This window comes from Nicotiana tomentosiformis, chromosome 4 (assembly GCF_000390325.3).
Source record: "Nicotiana tomentosiformis chromosome 4, ASM39032v3, whole genome shotgun sequence".
NCBI classification, from domain to species: Eukaryota; Viridiplantae; Streptophyta; class Magnoliopsida; order Solanales; family Solanaceae; genus Nicotiana; species Nicotiana tomentosiformis.
In genome coordinates, this window is record NC_090815.1 from 22,686,213 (window position 1) to 22,707,948 (window position 21,736).

Here is a 21,736-nt window from a genome sequence, read left to right on the forward strand (position 1 = left end):
GACTATTTTATGAATTTAGCCGAAGATTGCAAATGGACAATAATAGAGAAATTTACCAAAGGAAGACCAAACATGGAGGAGATGAGAAAACTTTTCATCAGCCAATTCCATCTCAAAGGACCTGTTAAGATTGCATACAAAGATCATAAATGTATTTATATTGATTTCAATAACGAGGACGATTATAATCATATTTATCTTAAGCCATACTTAGTTCTTGGAGGTCACCACATGAAAATACTCAAATGGACTACAGATTTCAAACCGGAAGTTGAAACTTCCATTGTACCTGTTTGGATACTTATACACCAACTGCCTTAGCATCTATTTATATGGGAGATAGTTTCAAGAATGATTTCAGCTGTTGGACATGCAATTGCACCTGACCAAGACACATACTCCAAATCTAGGGGTAATGTGGCTATGGTTAAGGTTGAAATAGATCTTCTTAAGCCTAAATTAAATGAACTTTGGCTAGGTTTTAAAAGGCTCGATGGCAGTGAAGATGGAGAATGGCTTCAGATAGAGTATGAAGATGTCCCAAGTTATTGCAACTATTGCAAACTTCATGGGCATAATGAAATCCAATGTTGGACAAAGGCCAGGGATGAGAGAATTAAGAAACAGATGGAGGAAGTGCAGAGCAATCCTGTAATCATTACTCATGTACCAAATGTTAATAGTGATGGCTTTCAGAATGTGACCAAAAAGAAAGGAAAAAGTTCAGGTAAAAAGACTGTGGGTTTTGTTAATGAGAATATGGTTAACATAAATACAACTCAAAATTCAAAGACAAGTTCTATCCAAAATGTTAGGGAGGCTTCAAACCAAAATGACAGGGAGAAGAACACTTCAGGAACACAAGAGAATAGGGTTCCTTCTTCTTGAGAACAAGGGAACAAAACCGCAGCAAGTATCGCAACAAATAAGGAGATTCAAGAAGAAATAGTGGAAATTATTTATATAAAAGGAGGTCGGATTGGGAATGCAACAAATCAGTGTTCTACACAAAGGTAATTGGGTCCAGTTGAAGTATCAGTGAGGCAACAGGAGCAGAATGCTAAAAGTAGTAAATCCAAATCAATTAGTAATAAGAATCCAGAAGTCCATGCAGTTCAAAAGTCACATGACAAAATTATAATACAAAAGGCATCTCAAACCATCAACCATACGATCCAGACTGATCATCAATCTGTAGGAGATCAGCAACTTACCATGTCACCAACTAGCCAAGATTCCCTTACTATTGTACCAGAATCACCTAGTGAGGAAGGTAACACCACTAGGGTTCATGATCATGGTGAGGAGTTTTCGGATGCATCAAATAAGGGTAAAGAATACTTGTCATCTGGGGAAGAAGATAATGATGACGAATATGAGAGCATAGAGGGAGATACCTCCAGTGATGATCAGGGAAAGGAAATAACTAATAAATTGGTAGAGCCTTTTTCATCTCAACAAAGCCAGGAGGAACTTTATGATGTTAATGTGGATCAGGAATTTGGTGATATTACAGAACAACATCATCTATCTCCAAGGGATATTACTAATGTCAGAGAAAGAGGAGGGGGGAGACAAAGAGGTAGAGGTAGAGGCATAAATAGCCAAAGTATTCATAATACCAGGGCTCAGGCCAAGTCAGCTAAGACCATTTCATCATCAACTTTCCATGATTAAGTCAATAGTGTGGAACATTAGGGGTGTTAGGACCCTTGGTGCCTTTGAAAGGTTAAAATCACTTAAGTTGTCCAACAAAATTTCTTTTATTGCCTTGTTGGAACCCCTTTCCAACATAAGAAAAATTCAAATATAAGAGAATGCTTTATTCTAAGTTTTATTTTGCTAGTGAAAATAACAAGATTTGGATCTTCTCTGATGAATTTGTAGAATGCGAAGTGGTGGATGAAGATGAACAAGTCATCACTTGTGAGCTAGGAACGCCTGAGGGTATTCAATGCTTGGTGTCAATTGTTTATGCTAAATGCCAACACCAATTGAGACTACCACTATGGGATACTATTAGGGGTATTGCAACTTCTTATTACCTTCCATGGGCAGTAATTGGTGATTTCAAATGTATTACAGATACAGCTGAGAAGAAAGGTGGTCTTCCCCACAAAGCTTATAAAAGTATTCCTTTCTAGAATTGTATGGTAGATCGTTGCCTTACAGATGCTGGTTATAATGGTTCTATATATACTTGGTACAATGGTAGGTCTCCAAAATATATAATCTGGAAGAGATTGGATAGAGCATTACTGAATTATGAATGGCTGGACATATTCCCTAAGACACAAGTGTCACATTTGAGTAGGGTTGGCTTTGATCATTCCCCCTTATTGGTTACCACTGAAAAACAGCATAGGCAAGAAAAAATATACTTCAAATTTTTGAATCTATGGACCGAACATCCTGAGTTCCTAGGGGTGGTAAACAATGCATGGAATAAGGAAGAACAGGGAGGGCCTTTTTGGAGTTTCCATTTGAAGATGAAGAATATTGTTGCAGCTTTGTCTATGTGGCCTAAAGATAAAATATGGGACATCTTTGCCCGGACTAAAGAGCTGGAGAAACAAGTGTTAATATGTGAAGAGAGATGCTTAAACTCCAATACCATTCAAGATGGGGAACAACTAAATAAGAAGAATGTTGAGACGATTAGACACTTGAAGTTAGATGAGTCTTTCTGGAGGCAAAAAGCTGGTTTGAGATGGGTTGCTTAGGGTGATTTCAACACCAAGTTGTTTCATTCCTCTGTCAATAGGAGGAGGAGGAAACTTCTGCTACACAGAATTCAAAAGGGTAATGGATCTTGTGCAATTGGGGAGGAGGAAATTTCTACAAAAGCCACGAAATTCTATCAAAACCTTTTCAAGAAGGCCGATCAAAATATTAACCAAGCAATATTCAATACTATCCTTAAATTGATTGAATAGTCAGATAACAAGGCCTTGATTACTTTACCTACCGAGGAGGAAATTAAAGAAGTAATTTTTTCTTTGTATGTTGATTCATCTCCAGGACCTGATGGCTTCTCTGCTAAGTTCTACCAAACATGTTGGGGTATTATCAAAGGGGACCTTGTTAGGATGATTAGAGCTTTTTTCTCTGAGAATTCCATTCCTAAATCTATCACCCATACATGTCTTGTTCTCCTTCCTAAGATTGATAATCCCAAAATCATGTCTAATCTTAGGCCTATTAATTTAGGAAATATGTCTTGTAAGATTATTTCTAAGCTTCTAAACAACAGACTCTCTCCGTTGCTGCCTAAACTCATCTCTTATAACTAGTTTGGTTTTATAAAGGGTAGGTCTATTAGTGAAAATATTATGTTAGCTCAGGGACTTGTTCATAACATCTCCAAACCTAATCTGTGGGGTGGAGGTGGGGTGGGGGGGAATGTGGTTTTTAAATTAGATATGTCAAAAACTTATGATAGGGTGTCATGGGAATTCTTATGTCTTTCTCTTAGAGTTATGAGATTCAGGGAGGGGTGGATAGATATGATATGGAGATTGGTATCAAATATCTGGTACTCAATCAACATAAATGGAACTAGGTCAGGTTTTTCTAACTCATCTAGAGGGCTTAGATAGGGTGACTCATGTCTCCCTCTCTATTTGTTATTTGTGCAGAGCTTCTGTCAAGATTCATGAATAAGTTGCCTGAAAATGCTAATTTCAAGCCTTCTACTGTTGACAAGCATAGTCCAGTGATAACACACCTGTCATATGCTGATAATACCATTCTCTTCACATCTGGAGATTTGGAATCCATTAGATTAATGATGCTCAACTTGAAGATTTATGAAGAGACCTCTCGACAACTCATAAATAAGGAGAAATCTTTTTTTTCTGGTTGCTCCAAAGGCATCACAAAATTTCATAGAGGAGATTAAGATGATCACATGTTTTTAACATAAACATTTTCCAATGACATATTTGGGGGCACCAATTTATGTAGAAAGGAAGAAAGTGTGTTACTTTAATGATACGCCTACCAAAGTGACCAATAGAGTGAAGGGATGGAACAACAAATGTAATGACTCGACCGGTCATTTTGAACATTTGTACTTCGCTAAGTTGTTTGAGGGCATGACTAGCTCTGTATAATGTATTTTAACTTTTGTGAATCGTCGGTTTTTGTTTGCAGGTATTTCGGAATCAAATTGGAAGAAAGAATTTTATTGTTGAAGCTTTAAATTTGGAGAGTTGACCAAGTTTGACTTTTTAGCATTTGACCTCGGATTGGAATTCTGATGATTCCATTAGCTCCGTTAGGTGATTTTGGAGTTAGGAGCGCATCTGGAATGTGATTTGGAGGTCCGTAGTGGAATTAGGCTTGAATTGGCGGAAGTTGGAATTTCGGCAATTTCGGTCGGCAGTGCAAAATTTGATATCGGGTTCGGAATAGAATTCTGGAAGTTGGAGTAGGTTCGTAGTGTCATTTGTGATGTGTGTGCAAAATTTGAGGTTATTCAGACGTGGTTTGGTTGGTTTCGTCATCGGTTGTCGAATTTGTAAGTTTAGAAGTTTTTAGGCTTGAATCCGAGGGTAATTTGGTGTTTTGATGTTGTTTTGAGTGATTCGAAGGTTCGACTAAGTTCGTATGGTGTTTTGGAATTGTTTGGTATGTTTGGGTGAGGTCCCGGAGGCCTCGGGTGTGTTTCGGGATGAGTTTTGAGTGAGTCTGGGCATTTACAGAACTCAGGTATGGTTCTGGTGCTTGGAATTTCGCGGACCGTGCTTGGAAGTTCTGCAGATCTACTGGTTCAACTTCAGAAGCCTATATATTTTGATCTACAAGGAATTTTGAGATGATGCAAAATCGAAAGTTGTAGCCCTTCGTGTCTAGTTTCTAGAAAGGTAAAGAAGTCATCATTTGGACATCTGTAGAGAAAGTTATGGCCAAAATACTAAAGTCTGGCAGTACAGCCATCAAAAGCGCGGCCGCGCTCAAAATTTTGCGGACCGCAAAGTGGGAGGCTAGAGGTGCACTTTATAAACGGGGTTTAGGGCATTATTTCATATTTTGGACCTAGGGAGCTCGGTTTGTGGCGATGTTTCATGAGTTTTTCCAGAAATTCATTGGGGTAAGTGAGTCTAACTCGAATTGGTTAATATACATGAATATATCAATGATTACATCATCTGATTAGTACTTTGAGGTGAAAGTTTGGGAAAAATTATAGAAACTTCATAAAATGAATTTTAGGGATTTGAATGTCGATTCGAAGTCGGATTTGAGTGAAACTAATATGGTTGGATTCATGAGTGAATGGGTGTTCTTAATTTTTGACTTTTACCTGATTTTGAGATGTGGGCTCGGGGGTCGGGTTTGAGCCAATTTCGAGTTTTGGGCTAATTTGATAGTTTTTCTTGTGGAATTCATTTCATTAGTGTATATTGATGGTATTGTACTGATTGTGAATAGATTCAGAGTATTTGGAGGCCGAGTCGTAAGGCAAGAGTATTTCGAGGTAGAGATTTGATCAGTTTGAGGTAAGTAACGATTGTAAATCTAGTCGTGAGGGTATGAAACCCTAGATTTTGTATCATTCTACTATTTGGAGGTAACGCACATGCTAGGTGACGGGCGTGTGGGCGTGCACTGTTGGGGATTATAACTTGGTCCATCTCGTAGCAACTATAAAGTTGTATATTTTATTGAAACTATATGATACTTATATGTTTTAGAAAGAGTTTCTGTAAATTGGGCTGAATGCCATATTTTGGGCCTTGTGCCAGTGCTGTGTGGACCCTTAGGAGCCTTTTCTTACTATCATCTCACTGTTTTCGATTGAAAATCTATACTCAGTCATGGTTATACTTGTTTACTGCATAACTCAGTTTTTATTACTCGATTTTGATGCATAAATGTTGTTTTGGGTTGAATACCCTGTTTTCACTGAAATGCCCGAGTGGCTTGAGAGGTTTATGACTGAGTGAAGCTGAGGGCTTGATTTGTAAGGATACTTATGGGATCGGGCTGCACGCCGCAACATGTTTGATATAGGCCGAGGGCCTGAGTGATTTATGCCATGATTTGGCTTGATATAGCGCTTGGGCTGAAGGAGCCCCTCCGGAGTCTGTACATATCCCCAGTGAGCGCAGGTACCTACTGAATGCCGAGTGCCGAGTGTCGAGTGCCGAGTGACTGGGAGGCATGAGTGATTGTGAGGTATGCCCGAGTGGCATGAGAGACTGTCAGGTGTGCCCGAGAGGCATGAGTGATTGTGTGGAATTGATTCAGCTTGAAACATAACTCTTTGAATTTCTTCCATGCATTTGTATGCGTACATGAGCGCTCGGTATCAGTTGTGCATAGCCGGCTTGTGATTCTATGAACGAGGTTCGAGATGTGTATTACGTGTTTTGGTGATGGGCTAGTCTGGAGGAATTTAGGTCAGGTTTAGACCGCAGCTTAAGCTCAGTAGCTTCAGTTGTAACTTATATAATTGGACCCATATGTCCGGTGATGACCCTACAGTAGAATGTGTGGCTCGATGAGCAGTGGAATGGTGGTATGATGGGTATGATGTGACTGCGGGATGTGTTAAGACGATTTGAATGTGACGAGAAGTGTTTTCTTGAAATAAAAAGGAAGGCCATTGGGTGCTTGATTTTAATTTTGATGTGACGTACGGTCTCGAGTGTGAATGTTTTGAAGGATCTTTCACGTTGTTAAATTTTGGGGCAAATTAAATTCCCATGTCTGTCAATGAGTTGGACTCAAGAAGAGTAAGTGGTTGTGTAGTAATGGTGGTCGCCTATGGGTATTTTGATGTTGATGGCTCGATAAAGATAATCTTAGAAGAGACTTAGAGTTGGTAACATTCTATTGGTTCTGGTACGATAGAGATTGGGCTGCAAAGTATGAGGGAAGACATGACGGGAAGCATTTTGCGGTGGTTGAAGTACTAGCGGGTCAAGTAGGAGAAGTAGAGGTTGAGAAATTTCTTAAAGGAGATGATTTAACTGAAGTAAGAGTGGCAGATTAGCATATGAATTCACTGGTTGGGTAGTCGTGTGCCTTGAAAAAGTGTAGAATGGTTGGGAATCATGTTAGTATGTGATTTGACCTGCAAACTCTATTTGGAGTGATGGTTACTGTACAAAGGAATATTTAATATGGCATAAAGGAGTGTGTTTGAAATGAAGAGAGGCGTGAAGATCTGATTATCGTGTCAGGTGCAATATGACTTGAGTTCGAAAGGTATTGTTGAACGTATAGTTGATGTCAATAGGGAAAGTGCAGACTTATACAAATGGTGGGCTAGCATGAACTCAGGAGGATTTACGGATTTCGTGGTCGTTGCACTCAGTGCAATATCATTGGGAGATGTCGGTAAGGAATTCCACAGGTGGGTTATCTCCTGTGTGCAGCTAGCGGTGGCATAATGTTGATGAAGCTTTTGCGAGGAATATTACTTACTACCCGGTAGGAGGTCGCGTGTGTGATTGTGGATGGCAATTCAGAATGTTCATGAAAAGCTTAATAAAAGATTTCGAGAAGTCCGGCGGGTTAACGGTGCGAGATCTTGGTAATTGAGAAGGAGAAATCCTAGCGGGTTCTAATTTTATATAATTGCAGCTTAAGGCTAAGCGGGGGAGTCTGCTATCGACGAGATGATTGCACGGTTATGTGTTGTATTAGTTTCGGTTCGGGGTATACTGGTGAATCAGTTATGACGTGCAGAGGTCGAGATCGTGGATGACTCGGGTAAAGGAATTTTTGGACTTAAGTTGTATTACACTCTATGGTTATAGGAGGGCCATAAAATAATTGAGTGGTTATTCATGAAGAATGTAGTGTACATGGAGCGGGACTTTGCTCGGTTGCATAGGAGTGTGGGTTATTCTTTATTTCCCTTGGGTGTTGGTGTACTAATGGGGCACAGGTCATTTCGGTCCGTTTGGTCGGTTAATTCGAGATTTGAGTAGAGTGGACGACTCTCAAGAATGGTTCCAATTGATTCAAGATTTATATATATGGCTAGAAAACTGGGAGTTGCATTGAACGGCGTTGAGACTCGTTGCATTTTATATCATTGTGAATTATGCATTTCAGTATCAAGAAGGTGAATGAAACAGTTTTAGGTTCACATAAGGTCTCATCGGAGTAAGCATTTTGGTTGTGGAACCTTTGGGATACATAAAAAGGAAATTCAGCGGCTTATAAGCCTTAGGGCGGTGTGATTCTATGCTAGAGTTTGTGGGGCAAGTTTTAGTTAAGGATAGTAGTGTTCTAACAAGGAAAAGGTAGCAATTTGAAGGCAATTTGGAAAGGACTTGGAGAAATAGGACAGCTTGGTAGTAGGTTGGGTTAGCACAGTAATAGGTATGATCGGTTCTTTGGGTACTTATGACGTGGCTAGTATCTACAGGGGTTTCGTGGCAATGCTCTCGGATTTGGAAACCTGTGTGTCTTGGTGGAGTTAGAGGAATTCAGTTCAGATAGCTTGGTTATGTGCAAATGGATTTCAAAGTGTTCTTGATGGTTTCTACCACGGTTTGAAACGGATATTTTCTATCGGTGTACGGAACGTGTTGTGTGTTATGATTTCCTCCTAGAAAGAAGCAAGAAGGAGGTTTCTGACTAATAAGGTATGTAATTTGCTAGTGACTCAGAGTTGATAATGGAATTCTTATGCGTGTCACATAATAGCATAATAGATGTGGTGTGGTTTGCGGGAATAGGATTTACATGTACAAGATCACAGTTCACTTTTGAAGGGAAGGACATAAATTTTTAGGCAGCATGGACGGTTTTAGATGACTAGGTAAATGATATTACTATTTGGTATGGCGTGATGAGAGTGTATATTTCAAAAGGGGCAGCGTGTTTTGATTTATGGGTACCTCGCTGGTATTACGGCACTATCCCGGTTGATCGACTACTAATATTTAAATTTTTGCCAGGTGGCACGAAAGAATTTTTAAAGTATTTCTCGTGGGATGATTGTGTATGAGAGAGGTGTTAGGCATTCAGGCAGTGGAGGTGGAATCAAATATGGTGATTTGTGTGTTCTATGAAATTAAAGATTGGGAGTTCTCAGGAGCAGATTGTTTTATGGTTATGGACTGTGAAGTTGTGGCCGGAGCTAGCCATATGATAGAATGTGTTATGATTAAGTCATTGTGAACTTTCGGTGGTTATTTATCTATTGGTGGCTGACCAGAGTTGATTTGGGGCCCATTGGTATGCCCAATTAGGATGTGTATTCTACACCGAGCAGGATTGGTTGGCTCCATACTGCTATTGTTGAAGGATGCACCATTCGGTTAATGTGAAGCTTATTCGTGTTCTGAAATGATCTGTGAGTTACTCTTCTATGCTACGAGGAGTTGTGATTCGTTGGTTACATGCACATTATGGTGCGGTAATTGAATTTGAGTATTTGAGTTATGGTTACGGCTTTTGGTACATCTTGTTCAGACTTATACGGTATGTAGATGCGAACTTCTGATCTTATAGGAAATTTCGGATGTTGGAAATTTGATTCGAAGGCTTGTGGGCTAGGTTGAATTGAGAAATTTCACTTATGCTGTGCTATCAGACCTGTATGGGATAGGGTGACGTAGGATCACCCTCGGGTATGTGCATGGAAAAGTGACACAGAGATTTGATGGCTTTTGGAACAACTCTGGGCACGTTCGAGGACGAACGTATGTTTAAGTGGGGGAGGATGTAACGACCCAACCGGTCGTTTTGAACATTTGCACTTCGCTTGGTTGTTTAAGGGCATGAGTAGCTTCGTATGATGTACTTTGACTTATGTGAATCGTCGGTGTTGGTTTGCAGGTATTTCGGAATCGAATTGGAAGAAAGAATTTCATTATTGAAGTTCTAAATTTGGAGAGTTGACCAAGTTTGACTTTTTAGCATTTGACCTCGGATTGGAATTCTGATGGTTCTATTAGCTTTGTTAGGTGATTTTGGAGTAAGGAGCGCGTCCGGAATATGATTTGGAGGTCCGTAGTGGAATTAAGCTTGAATTGGCGAAAGTTAGAATTTCGACGATTTTAGTCGGCAGTGAAAAATTTGATATCGGGGTCGGAATGAAATTCTGGAAGTTGGAGTAGGTTCGTAGTGTCATGTGTGATGTGTGTGCAAAATTTTAGGTCATTCGGACGTGGTTTGGTTGGTTTCGTCATCGGTTATCGAATTTGTAAGTTTAGGAGTTTTTAGGCTTGAATCCGAGGGTAATTTGGTGTTTTGATGTTGTTTTGAGTGATTCGAAGGTTCGACTAAGTTCGTATGGTATTTTAGGATTGTTTGGTATGTTTGGGTGAGGTCACGGGGGCCTCGGGTGTGTTTCGGGATGAGTTTTGAGTGAGTCCAGGCATTTACGGAACTCAAGTATGGTTCTGGTGCTTGGAATTTCGCGGACCGCGCTTGGAAGTTCTGCAGATCCACTGGTTCGATTTCGGAAGCCTATATCTTTTGATCTACAAGGAATTGTGAGATGATTCAAAAACAAAAGTTGTAGCCCTTCTGTCGAGTTTTCAGAAAGGTAAAGAAGTCGTCATTTGGATATTGGTACAGAAAGTTATGGCTAAAATACTAAAGCCTGGTAGTACAGCCATCAAAAGCGCGGCCGCGCTCAAACTTTTGCGGACCGCAAAGTGGGAGGCCAGAGGTGCACTTTATAAACAGGGTTTAGGGCATTATTTCACATTTTGGACCTAGGGAGCTCAGCTTGTGGCGATGTTTTATGAGTTTTTCAAGAAATTCATCGGGGTAAGTGATTCTAACTCGAATTTGGTTAATATACATGAATATATCAATAATTTCATCATGTGATTAGTACTTTGAGGTGGAAATTTGGGAAAAATTATAGAAACTTCATAAAATGAATTTTGGGAATTTGAATGTCGATTCGAAGTCGGATTTGAGTAAAACTAATATGGTTGGATTCGTGAGTGAATGGGTGTTCGTTATTTGTGACTTTACCTGATTCTGAGACGTGGGCCCGGGGGCCGGGTTTGAGTCAATTTTGGATTTTTAGCTAATTTGATAGCTTTTCTTGTGGAATTCATTCCATTAGCGTATATTGATGGTATTGTACTGATTGTGAATAGAATCAGAGCATTTGGAGGCTGAGTCGAGAGGCAAGAGCATTTCGGGGTAGGGATTTGATCGGTTTGAGGTAAGTAACGATTGTAAATCTAGTCCTGAGGGTATGAAACCCCGAATTTTATATCATTCTACTATTTTGAGGTGACGCACATGCTAGGTGACGGGCGTGTGGGTGTGCACTGTTGGGGATTGTGACTTGGTCTGTCCCGTAGCAACTATAAAGTTGCATATTTTGTTGAAAATATATGATACTTATATGTTTTAGAAAGAGTTTCTGTAAATTGGGCTGAATGTCATGTTTTGGGCCTTGTGCCAGTGCTGTGTGGACCCTTAGGAGCCTTTTCTTACTATCCTCTCACTCTTTTTGATTGAAAATCTATACTCAATCATGGTTATACCTGTTTACTGCATAACTCAGTTTTTATTACTCGGTTTTGATGCATAAATGTTGTTTTGGGTTGAATACCTTGTTTTTACTGAAATGCCCGAGTGGCTTGAGAGGTTTATGACTGAGTGAAGCCGAGGGCCTGATTTGTGAGGATATTTATGGGATCGGTCTGCACGCCGCATCATGTTTGATATAGGCCGAGGGCCTGAGTGATTTATGCCATGATTTGGCTTAATATAGCGCTTGGCCTGAAAGAGCCCCTCCAGAGTCTATACACATCCCCAGTGAGTGCAGGTACCTACTGAGTGCGAGTGTCGAATGTCGCGTGTCGAGTGTGGAGTGACTGGGAAGCATGAGTGATTGTGAGGTATACCCGAGTGGCATGAGTGATTGTGAGGTATGCGAGTGGCATGAGTGACTGTGAGGTATGCCCGAGAGGCATGAGTGACTGTGAGGTTTGCCCGAGGGCCTGTATATGAGTAATGTTTTGCCCGAGGGGTTGTTTATGATTTCATCACTTTTGCTCACCTTTGCATTGAGCCTCTGTTTGAAAACTGTTGAAAAATATCTTTAAATGATTTTACTGGAACTGGGTTTAAACGAGATGATTTGATTCAAATACTGATTTTGTATGTTGTATTTTACTGAGATTTCATGATATGAACTTTATATGCTTATTTCTCGTCACTACTGCTCAGTCTTTATTTATTGTTGCTACTTACTGAGTTGGCGTACTCACGTCACCTTGTGTGCAGATTCAGGCGTATTTGGATATGGTAGCGGCTGTTGACTATTCCGGTTGCAGATTATTCCCGGGGATAGCAAGGTAGCTGCCTGGCGATCGTAGCCCTGCTATTCTCCCTCTTATCTTTCTTTAGTTGTATTTAGCTATTTTCCAGGCTGAGTTAGTCTTAATATTGTTAGACAGATTGTAGTAGATGCTCATGATTAGTGACACCCCGATGTCGGGCTTTTCTTTTCCGTATTTTTGTTTTGATTTGAACTCATTTACGAAGATTTTGACGCTAAATAGCCTTGAAATTATCCTTGAAATGAAATATCAATTTGTTTTGGAATGAGTCGTCTTGCCTAGTTCCACGATAGGCGCCATCATGACAGGTTAGGTTTTTAGGTCGTGACAGATTAGTATCAGAGCTTTAGGTTACATAGGTCTCACGAGTCATGAGCAGGTTTAGTAGAGTTTAGTAGATCGGTACGGAGACGTCTGTACTTATCTTCGAGAGGCTGCAGAACCCTTAGGAAAATTTCACTTTCTTGTATTCTATCGTGCGGAATTGATTCAGCTTGAAACAAAACTCTTTGAATTCCTTCCACGTATTCGTATGCGTACATGAGCACTCGGTATCAGTTGTGCATTGCCAGCTTGTGATTCTATGAACGAGGTTCGAGATGTGTATTATGTGTTTTGGTGATGGGCTAGTCTGGAGGAATTTAGGCCAGGTTTAGACCGCAGCTTAAGTTTGGTAGCTTCAGTTGTAACTTGTACAATTGGAACCATATGTCCGGTGATGACCCTACAGTAGAATTTGTGGCTCGATGAGCGGTGGAATGACGGTATGATGGGTATGATGTGACCGCGGGATGTGTTAAGACGATTCGAATGTGACGAGAAGTATTTTCTTGAAATAAAAAGGAAGGCCATTGGGTGCTTGATTTTCATTTTGATGTGACGTACGGTCTCGAGTGTGAATGTTTTGAAGGATCTTTCACGTTGTTAAATTTTGGGGCAAATTAAATTCTCATGTTTGTCAATGAGTTGGACTCAAGAAGAGTAAGTGGTTGTGTAGTAATGGTGGTTGCGAAAGGGTATTTTGATGTTGATGGCTCGAGAAAGATGATCTTCGAAGAGACTTAGAGTCGGTAACATTCTATTAGTTCTGGTACGACAGAGATTGGGCAGCAAAGTATGAGGGAAGACATGATGGGAAGCGTTTCGCGGTGGTTGAAGTATTAGCGGGTCAAGTAGGAGAAGTAGAGGTTGAGAAATTTCTTAAAGGAGATGATTTAACTGGAGTAAGAGTGGCAGATTAGCATATGAATTCACTGGTAGGGTAGTCGTGCGCCTTGAGAAAGTGTAGAATGATTTGGAATCGTGTTAGTGTGTGATTTGGCCTGCAGACTCTATTTAGAGTGATGGTTACCGTCCAAAGGATTATTTAATATGGCATAAAAGAGTGTGTTTGAAATAAAGAGAGGCGTGAAGATCTGATTATCGTGTTAGGTGCAATATGACTTGAGTTCGGAAGGTATTGTTGAACATACAGTTGATGTCAATAGGGAAAGTGCAGACTTATACAAATGGTGGGCGAGCATGAACTTAGGAGAATTTACGGATTTCGTGGTCGTTGCACTCAGTGCAGTGTCATTGGGAGATGTCGGTAAGGAATTCCATATGTGGGTTATCTCCTGTGTGCAACTAGCAGTGGCGTGATGTTGATGAAGCTTTTGCGAGGAATATTACTTGCTACCCGGTAGGAGGTCGCGTGTGTGATTGTGGTTGGCAATTCAGATTGTTCATGAAAAGCTTAATAAAATATTTCGAGAAGTCTGGCGAGTTAACGGTGCGAGATCTTGGTAATTGAGAAGGAGAAATCCTTGTGGGTTCTAATTTTATATAATTGCAGCTTAAGACTAAGTGGGGGAGTCTGCTATCGACGAGTTGATTGCACGGTTATGTGTCGTATTAGTTTCGGTTCGGGGTATACTGGTAAATCAGTTATGACTTACAGAGGTCGAGATCGAGGATGACTCGGGTAAAAAATTTCTGGACACAAGTTGTATTACACTCTATGGTTATAGGAGGACCATAAAATAATTGAGTGATTATTCACGAAGAATGTAGTGTACATGGAGCGGGAATTTGCTCGGTTGCGTAGGAGTGTGGGTTATTCTTTATTTCCCTTGGGTGTTGGTGTGCTAATGGGGCACAGGTCATTTCGGTCCGTTTGGTCATTTAATTCGAGATTTGAGTAGAGTGGACGACTCTCAAGAATGGTTCCAATTGATTCAAGATTTATATATATGGCTAGAAAACTGGAAGTTGCATTGAACGGCGTCGAGACTCGTGGCATTTTATATCATATTGATTTATGCATTTCAGTATCAAGAAGGTGAAGAAAATAGTTTTAGGTTCACATAAGGTCTCATCGGAGTAAACGTTTTGGTTGTGGAATCTTTGGGATACATAAAAAGGGAATTCAGTGGCTTATAAGCCTTAGGGCGGTGTGATTCTATGCTAGAGTTCGTGGGGCAAGTTGTAGTTAAGGATAGTAGTGTTCTAACAAGGAAAAGGTAGCAATTTGAAAGCAATTTGGAAAGGACTTGGAGAAATAGGACAGCTTGGTAGTAGATTGGGTTAGCACAGTAATAGGTATGATCGATTCTTTGGGTGCTTATGACGTGGCTAGTATCTACAGGGGTTTCGTGGCAATGCTCTCGGATTTGGCAACATGTGTGGCTTGGTGGAGTTAGAGGAATTCAGTTGAGATAGCTTGGTTATGTGCAAATGGATTTCAAAGTGTTCATGATGGTTTCTACCATGGTTTGAACCAGATATTTTCTATCGGTGTACGGAACGTGTTGTGTGTTATGATTTCCTCCTAGAAAGAAGCAAGAAGGAGGTTTCTGACTAATAAGGTATGTAATTTGCTAGTGACTCAGAGTTGATAATGGAATTCTTATGCGTGTCACATGATGGCATAATAGATGTGGTGTGTTGTGCGGGAATAGGATTTACATGTACAAGATCACAGTTCAGTTTTGAAGGGAAGGACATAAATTTTTAGGCAACATGGACGGTTTTAGATGACTAGGTAAATGATATTACTATTTGGTATGGCTTGATGAGAGTGTACATTTCAGAAGGGGCAGCGTGTTTTGATTTATGGGTACCTCGCTGGTATTGAGGCACTATCCCGGTTGATCGACTACTGATATTCAAATTTTTTCCAGGTGGCACGAAAGAATTTTTAAAGTATTTCTCATGGGATGATTGTGTATTAGAGAGGTGTTAGGCATTCAGGCAGTGGAGGTGGAATCAAATATGGTGATTCGTGTGTTCTATGGAATTGAATATTGGAAGTTCTCAGAGAGATTGTTTCATGGTTGTGGACTGTGAAGTTGTGGCCGGAGCTAGCCAGATGATAGAATGTGTTATGATTCAGTCATTGTGGACTTTCGGAGGTTATTTATCTCTTGGTGGCTGACCATAGTTGATTTGGGGCCTATTGGTAGGCCCATTAGATTTGAGCGCGAATAATATAGGATATTGCTTGGTTGATGGCGTATTGGTCATGTTCTTTCGGGTTTTGTGTGGCATGGTGTCGTTTGCTTCTACGTGGTTATAGTAATACACTTTGGGTACTTGATGTCGAATTGCGCATGGTTATTGATTTTAGCAGGGTGTCTTGAGGTATTTCATATGGACCAGTATTTGGACAGGGTCGCGTATTGCAGCAGAGTTATGTGGAAATATGATCCTTTGTGTAAGATTCGTGTGTTATAGTTCTGCAGTGTATGATGGGTTCTTAGCATTGCGTCGGGGTGGTACCCGTCGAGCTTGCAGAACGGTTCTCCTGTTTGGGTCATTGTTACGATTAGGTACATTTGGAATGTTGCTATTTGGTGCACGGATTGCATGGGTTGTGGCTTTAGATTGTATTTATGTGTCATGTCACTAGAGTGGTCGTGTTGGATGAGACGAGGTCATTGGGCCTAGAATGGATACTATCGGATTTGATTGTGGTATAATTGGGAGGATAATATCGGAAGTCGGCTTTGAAATTGGCTATAGTTCTTGTAGAAGGAACAAGAGCTCCATGACATGTTGGTCTAATAAATGGTTATGAATTTGGTATGTTTCTTTCATCATTGGCAGTGTACGAAGGTTTTAGAATGAGGTTTTTTCTGATATGAGGTTTATTACCGGCACTGGATTGATTTGAGCCGATATTGTGATTAGAAATCATTGCTTCGAGCATTCGAGCTATGCGGTAATTGAATTTGAGTATTTGAGTTATGGTTACGGCTTTTGGTACAGCTTGTTCATACTTATACGGTATGTAGATGCGAACTTCTGATCTTATAGGAAATTTCGGATGTTGGAAATTTGATTCGAAGGCTGGTGGGCTAGGTTGAATTGAGAAATTTTACTTATGCTGTGCTATCGGACCTGTATGGGATAGGGTGACGTGGGATCACCCTCGGGTATGTGTATGGAAAAGTGACACAGCGATTTGATGGCTTTTGGAACAACTCTGGGCACGTTCGAGGACGAACGTAATTTTAAGTGGGGGAGGATGTAACGACCCAATTAGTCGTTTTGAACATTTGCACTTCGCTTGGTTGTTTGAGGGCATGAGTAGCTTCGTATGATGTACTTTGACTTATGTGAATCGTCAGTTTTGGTTTGCAGGTATTTCGGAATCGAATTGGAAGAAAGAATTTCATTGTTGAAGTTTTAAATTTGGAGAGTTGACCAAGTTTGACTTTTTAGCATTTGAACTCGGATTGGAATTCTGATGGTTCCATTAGCTTTGTTAGGTGATTTTGGAGTTAGGAGCGCGTCCGGAATGTGATTTGGAGGTCCGTAGTGGAATTAAGCTTGAATTGGCGAAAGTTGGAATTTCGACGATTTCAGTCGGCAGTGAAAAATTTGATATCGGGGTCGGAATGGAATTCTGGAAGTTGGAGTAGGTTCATAGTGTCATGTGTGATGTGTGTGCAAAATTTGAGGTCATTTGGACGTGGTTTGGTTGGTTTCATCATCGGTTGTCGAATTTATAAGTTTAGGAGTTCTTAGGCTTGAATCCTAGGGTAATTTGGTGTTTTGATGTTATTTTTAGTGATTCGAAGGTTCAACTAATTTCGTATGGTGTTTTAGGATTAGTTTGTATGTTTGGGTGAGGTCCCGGGGGGCTCGGGTGTGTTTCGGGATGAGTTTTGAGCGAGTTAGGGCATTTCCGGAACTCGGGTATGGTTCTGGTGCTTGGAATTTCGCGGACCGCAGCAGAATTTCGTGGACCGCGCTTGGAAGTTTTGCATATCCACTAGTTCGAATTCGGAAGCCTATATCTTTTGATCTACAAGGAATTTTGAGATGATTCAAAAACAAAAGTTGTAGCCCTTCGTGTCTAGTTGCTAGAAAGGTAAAGAAGCCATTATTTGGACATCTATAGAGAAAGTTATGGCCAAAATACTAAAGCCTAATAGTGCAGCCACCAAAAGCGCGGCCGCACTCAAAATTTCGCGGACCGCGAAGTGGGAGGCCAGAGGTGCACTTTATAAACGAGGTTTAGGGCATTATTTCACATTTTAGACTTAGGGAGCTCGGTTTGTGGAGATATTTCGTGGGTTTTTCAAAAATTCATCAGGTTAAGTGATTCTAACTCGAATTTGGTTAATATACATGAATATATCAATGATTTCATCATCTGATTAGTACTTTGAGGTGAAAATTTGGGAAAAATTGTAGAAATTTCATAAAATAAATTTTTGGGATTTGAATGTCGATTCGAAGTCGTATTTGAGTGAAACTAGTATGGTTGGATTCGTGAGTGAATGGGTGTTCGTAATTTGTGACTTTTACCCAATTCCGAGACGTGGGCTCGGGGGCCGAGTATGAGCCAATTTCGGGTTTTGGTGACAGGCGTGTGGGCCCGGGGCCCGGGGGCTAGGTGACGAACGTGTGGGCATGCACTGTTGGGGATTGTGACTTGGTCCGTTCCGTAGCAACTATAAAGTTGTATATTTTGTTGAAACTATATGATACTTATATGTTTTAGAAAAAGTTTCTATAAATTGGGCTGTATGCCATGTTTTGGGCCTTGTGCCAATGCTGTGTGGACCCTTAGGGGCCTTTTCTTACTATCCTCTCACTATTTTCGATTGAAAATCTATACTCAGTCATGGTTATACATGTTTACTGCATAACTCAGTTTTTATTACTCTGTTTTGATGCATAAATGTTGTTTTGGGTTGAATACCCTATTTTCACTGAAATGCCTGAGTGGCTTGAGAGGTTTATAACTGAGTGAGGCCGAGGGCCTGATTTGTGAGGATATTTATGGGATCGGGCTGCACGCCGCAACATGTTTGATATAGGCCGAGGGCCTGAGTGATTTATGCCATGATTTGGCTTGATATAACGCTTGGGCTGAAGGAGCCCCTCCAGAGTCTGTACACACACCCAGCGAGCGCAGGTACCTACTGAGTGCGAGTGCCGAGTGCTGAGTGACTGGGAGGCATGAGTGATTGTGATGTATGCCCGAGTGACACGTGTGATTGTGAGGTATGCCCGAGTGGCATGAGTGACTGTGAGGTATGCCCGAGAGGCATGAGTGACTGCGAGGTATGCCCGAGAGGCAAGAGTCACTGTGAGGTTTTCCCGAGGGGCTATATATGAGTGATGTTTTTTCTGAGGGGCTGTTTATGATTTCATCACTTTTGCTCACCTTTGCATTGAGCCTCTGTTTGAAAACTGTTGAAAAATATCTTTAAATGATTTTATTGGAACTGGGTTTAAACGGGATGATTTGATTCAAATATTGATTTTGTATGTTGTATTTTACTGAGATTTCATGATATGAACTTTATATGCTTATTGCTCGTCACTACTGCTCAGTCTTTATTTATTGTTGTTACTTACTGAGTTGGCGTACTCACGTTACTCCCTGCACCTTGTGTGCAGATTCAGGCGTATTTGGACACGGTAGCGACTGTTGACTATTCCGGTTGCAGATTTTTCCCGGGGATAGCAAGGTAGTTGCCTGGCGATCGCAGCCCTACTCTTCTCCCTCTTATCTTTCTTTAGTTGTATTTAGCTATTTTTCAGGCTGAGTTAGTCTTGATATTGTTAGACAGATTATAGTAAATGCTTATGACTAGTGACACCCCGATGTCGGGCTTTTCTTTTCCGCATTTTTATTTTGATTTGAACTCCTTTACGAAGGTTTTTATGCTAAATAACCTTGAAATTATCCTTGAAATGAAAATATCGGTTTGTTTTGGAATGAGTCGGCTTGCCTAGTTCCACGATAGGTACCATCACGATATGTTAGGTTTTTGGGTCGTGACAATAAACTTATATCTGCCGGAGGAAGAGCTATTTTGATCAAATCAGTATTATAGTCTATATCTATGCACATCATGGCTGCAATAAACCCTCCTAAGACCACACACATTCACATTGAAAAGGTGATCAGTAACTTTTTCTGGGGAGAGTTTGAAGGCAGACCAAAGCACCATTGGTTTTCTGGGGAGAGTTTGAAGGTGGTGCTGGCTTTTGATCTATACATGATATTTGTCTCACTTTTGCTGCTAAAAATTGGTGGGGATTGAGAACATAACATTCCTTGTGGAGAAAGTATATTGAGGCAAAGTACTGCAAAAGGATACATCTTGTGGCTAAGAAGTGGAGGCACACGGGCAATCTCACATATGGAGGATACTTATGGAGATTAAACATGTGGTGGAACCCCTTATCCTTTGGAAGCCTAATGCAGATGATTGGTCTGGACTGGGACTGCTAGCTAAATTTGTGGCTCAAGGACCCAAGCCAGCCAAAATGCAATTAAAACATGTCTATGATGGTGAGACATGAAACTTTCCGGAGGTTTGACAAGTTCTACCAAATTACATTTTGGAGCAGATCAAGAAAGTCTCAATTGGTGGAGATAACCAACTGGATAGGCCTATTTGAAAACCGTCCAATGATGATAATTTCTCTTGTAAAACTGCTTTTCATGTGTTGAGACAAACTGGAATCTCTCCATGACCTCACAAAGAATACGACATAAAAAACTCCCCTTTAAGGTATCCTTCTTCATGATGAGGCTTTTGAGAGGGAGATTACCAACTGATGAAGTGATAAGAAGGTTCGACATTCAAGGCCCTTCTAAATGCTATTGTTGTAGAGATGCACAAGAAGACTATATTGCTCACATCTTTTTTTCAAGTTAGAAAGCTCATTGTGTATGGAAACATTTCAGCCAGAGCGTAGGTATTACTATCTCAAGCAACTTAAAACAGACATTGATGAAACGGTGGTTCATAAAGCCTTAGAATGAGGCGCACAATTTTGTTCTCTAATGTGTTCCTTCAATTATCTATTGGGAGTTGTAGAAACAAAGGTGTGCAACTAAATATGAAGGTTCATATGCTTCTATACAAAGCTTGCTAGATCAAGTGCAATCGCTGATAATCATGCTTTTTAAAGTTCATTACAAAGGAATTAAATGGCAAGATGACTGGCTGGAATTTGCAGGTTCGTGGAAGGTGTTAAACCTTCAATGAAAGCTCTCAAGGTGATGTGGTTACTTCCTCCTTCAGGTAGACTAAAAACTTAACACAGATGAGAGTAGTAATGTTATGAAAAGAGTGGTCGGTATTGGGGGGATTGTTAGGGATAACAGTGGAAAGCGTGTCATGGCATATGCCAAAGCTCTTCACTTCTGCACTAACAATACGGCTGAAACACAAGCTGCACTTTTTGGAATTGAGTGGATTGCCTTCAATAGGATTCACAATGTAATTCTAGAAATGGACTCTTTATTGATTGTTAATATGCTTACTGGATCTTCTTCACCTTTTTGGGAGATTCATGATGATATTCTAAAGATGAAAAAGATTATTCAGAGTCATCAAATTGAAGTCCAACACTGCTATAGAGAAGAAAATTCAGTGGCAGACACACTTTCAAAATATGGTGCTACATTGAATATTTTACCTATTGCTACCATCTTCTTCAATGTCCAAGATATGTCTAGGAAGATTGTGGGGGTATATCAAATGGATAGGAGGAAAATGCCTTTATTTAGATTTAGGAGATCAAAAATGAAGAACCAGCAGCTAGATGGAGTAGGATGATAGTTAGATTGTATATATATATGCTGTTTTTGTATATTTTTTGTAAGCTCAAAAGTCATAGCATCACAAACACAGCTGGCCATTTTGGTGTTAACTGATATTGGATTGGGCATGTCCAGTCCTTTCTACTTCACAGAGGAACATCGGCATTTGGTTCCTTTTGTTGTAAAAAAAAAGGTTGGGTGCTAAATGCATTTTGTTATTAAAAATTTTTTTTAAAAATATAGAGGAATCCTTAGTTAATGGAGTTATCAACATGAAAATGCTAAAAAAAATAAAAAAGAATGCTATTTTTGGAATAAACAAAGCCTACTATCATTTATGAGAATAGTTTTTAAAAAGGGAGCAATCATGTGAAATCTCAAAAAAGAGAGTAAT

At 40.2% G+C, this 21,736-nt stretch overlaps 1 protein-coding gene across 1 annotated transcript; it reads left to right on the forward strand.

The window, feature by feature from the left end:
• The first annotated feature begins 20,860 nt into the window (after positions 1-20,860).
• LOC138909365 (uncharacterized) lies at positions 20,861-21,358 on the forward strand. Its single transcript, XM_070200561.1, has one exon. The coding sequence runs from the start codon at positions 20,861-20,863 to the stop codon at positions 21,356-21,358; it is 498 nt and encodes a 165-aa protein (XP_070056662.1).
• The last annotated feature ends 378 nt before the right edge of the window (positions 21,359-21,736 follow it).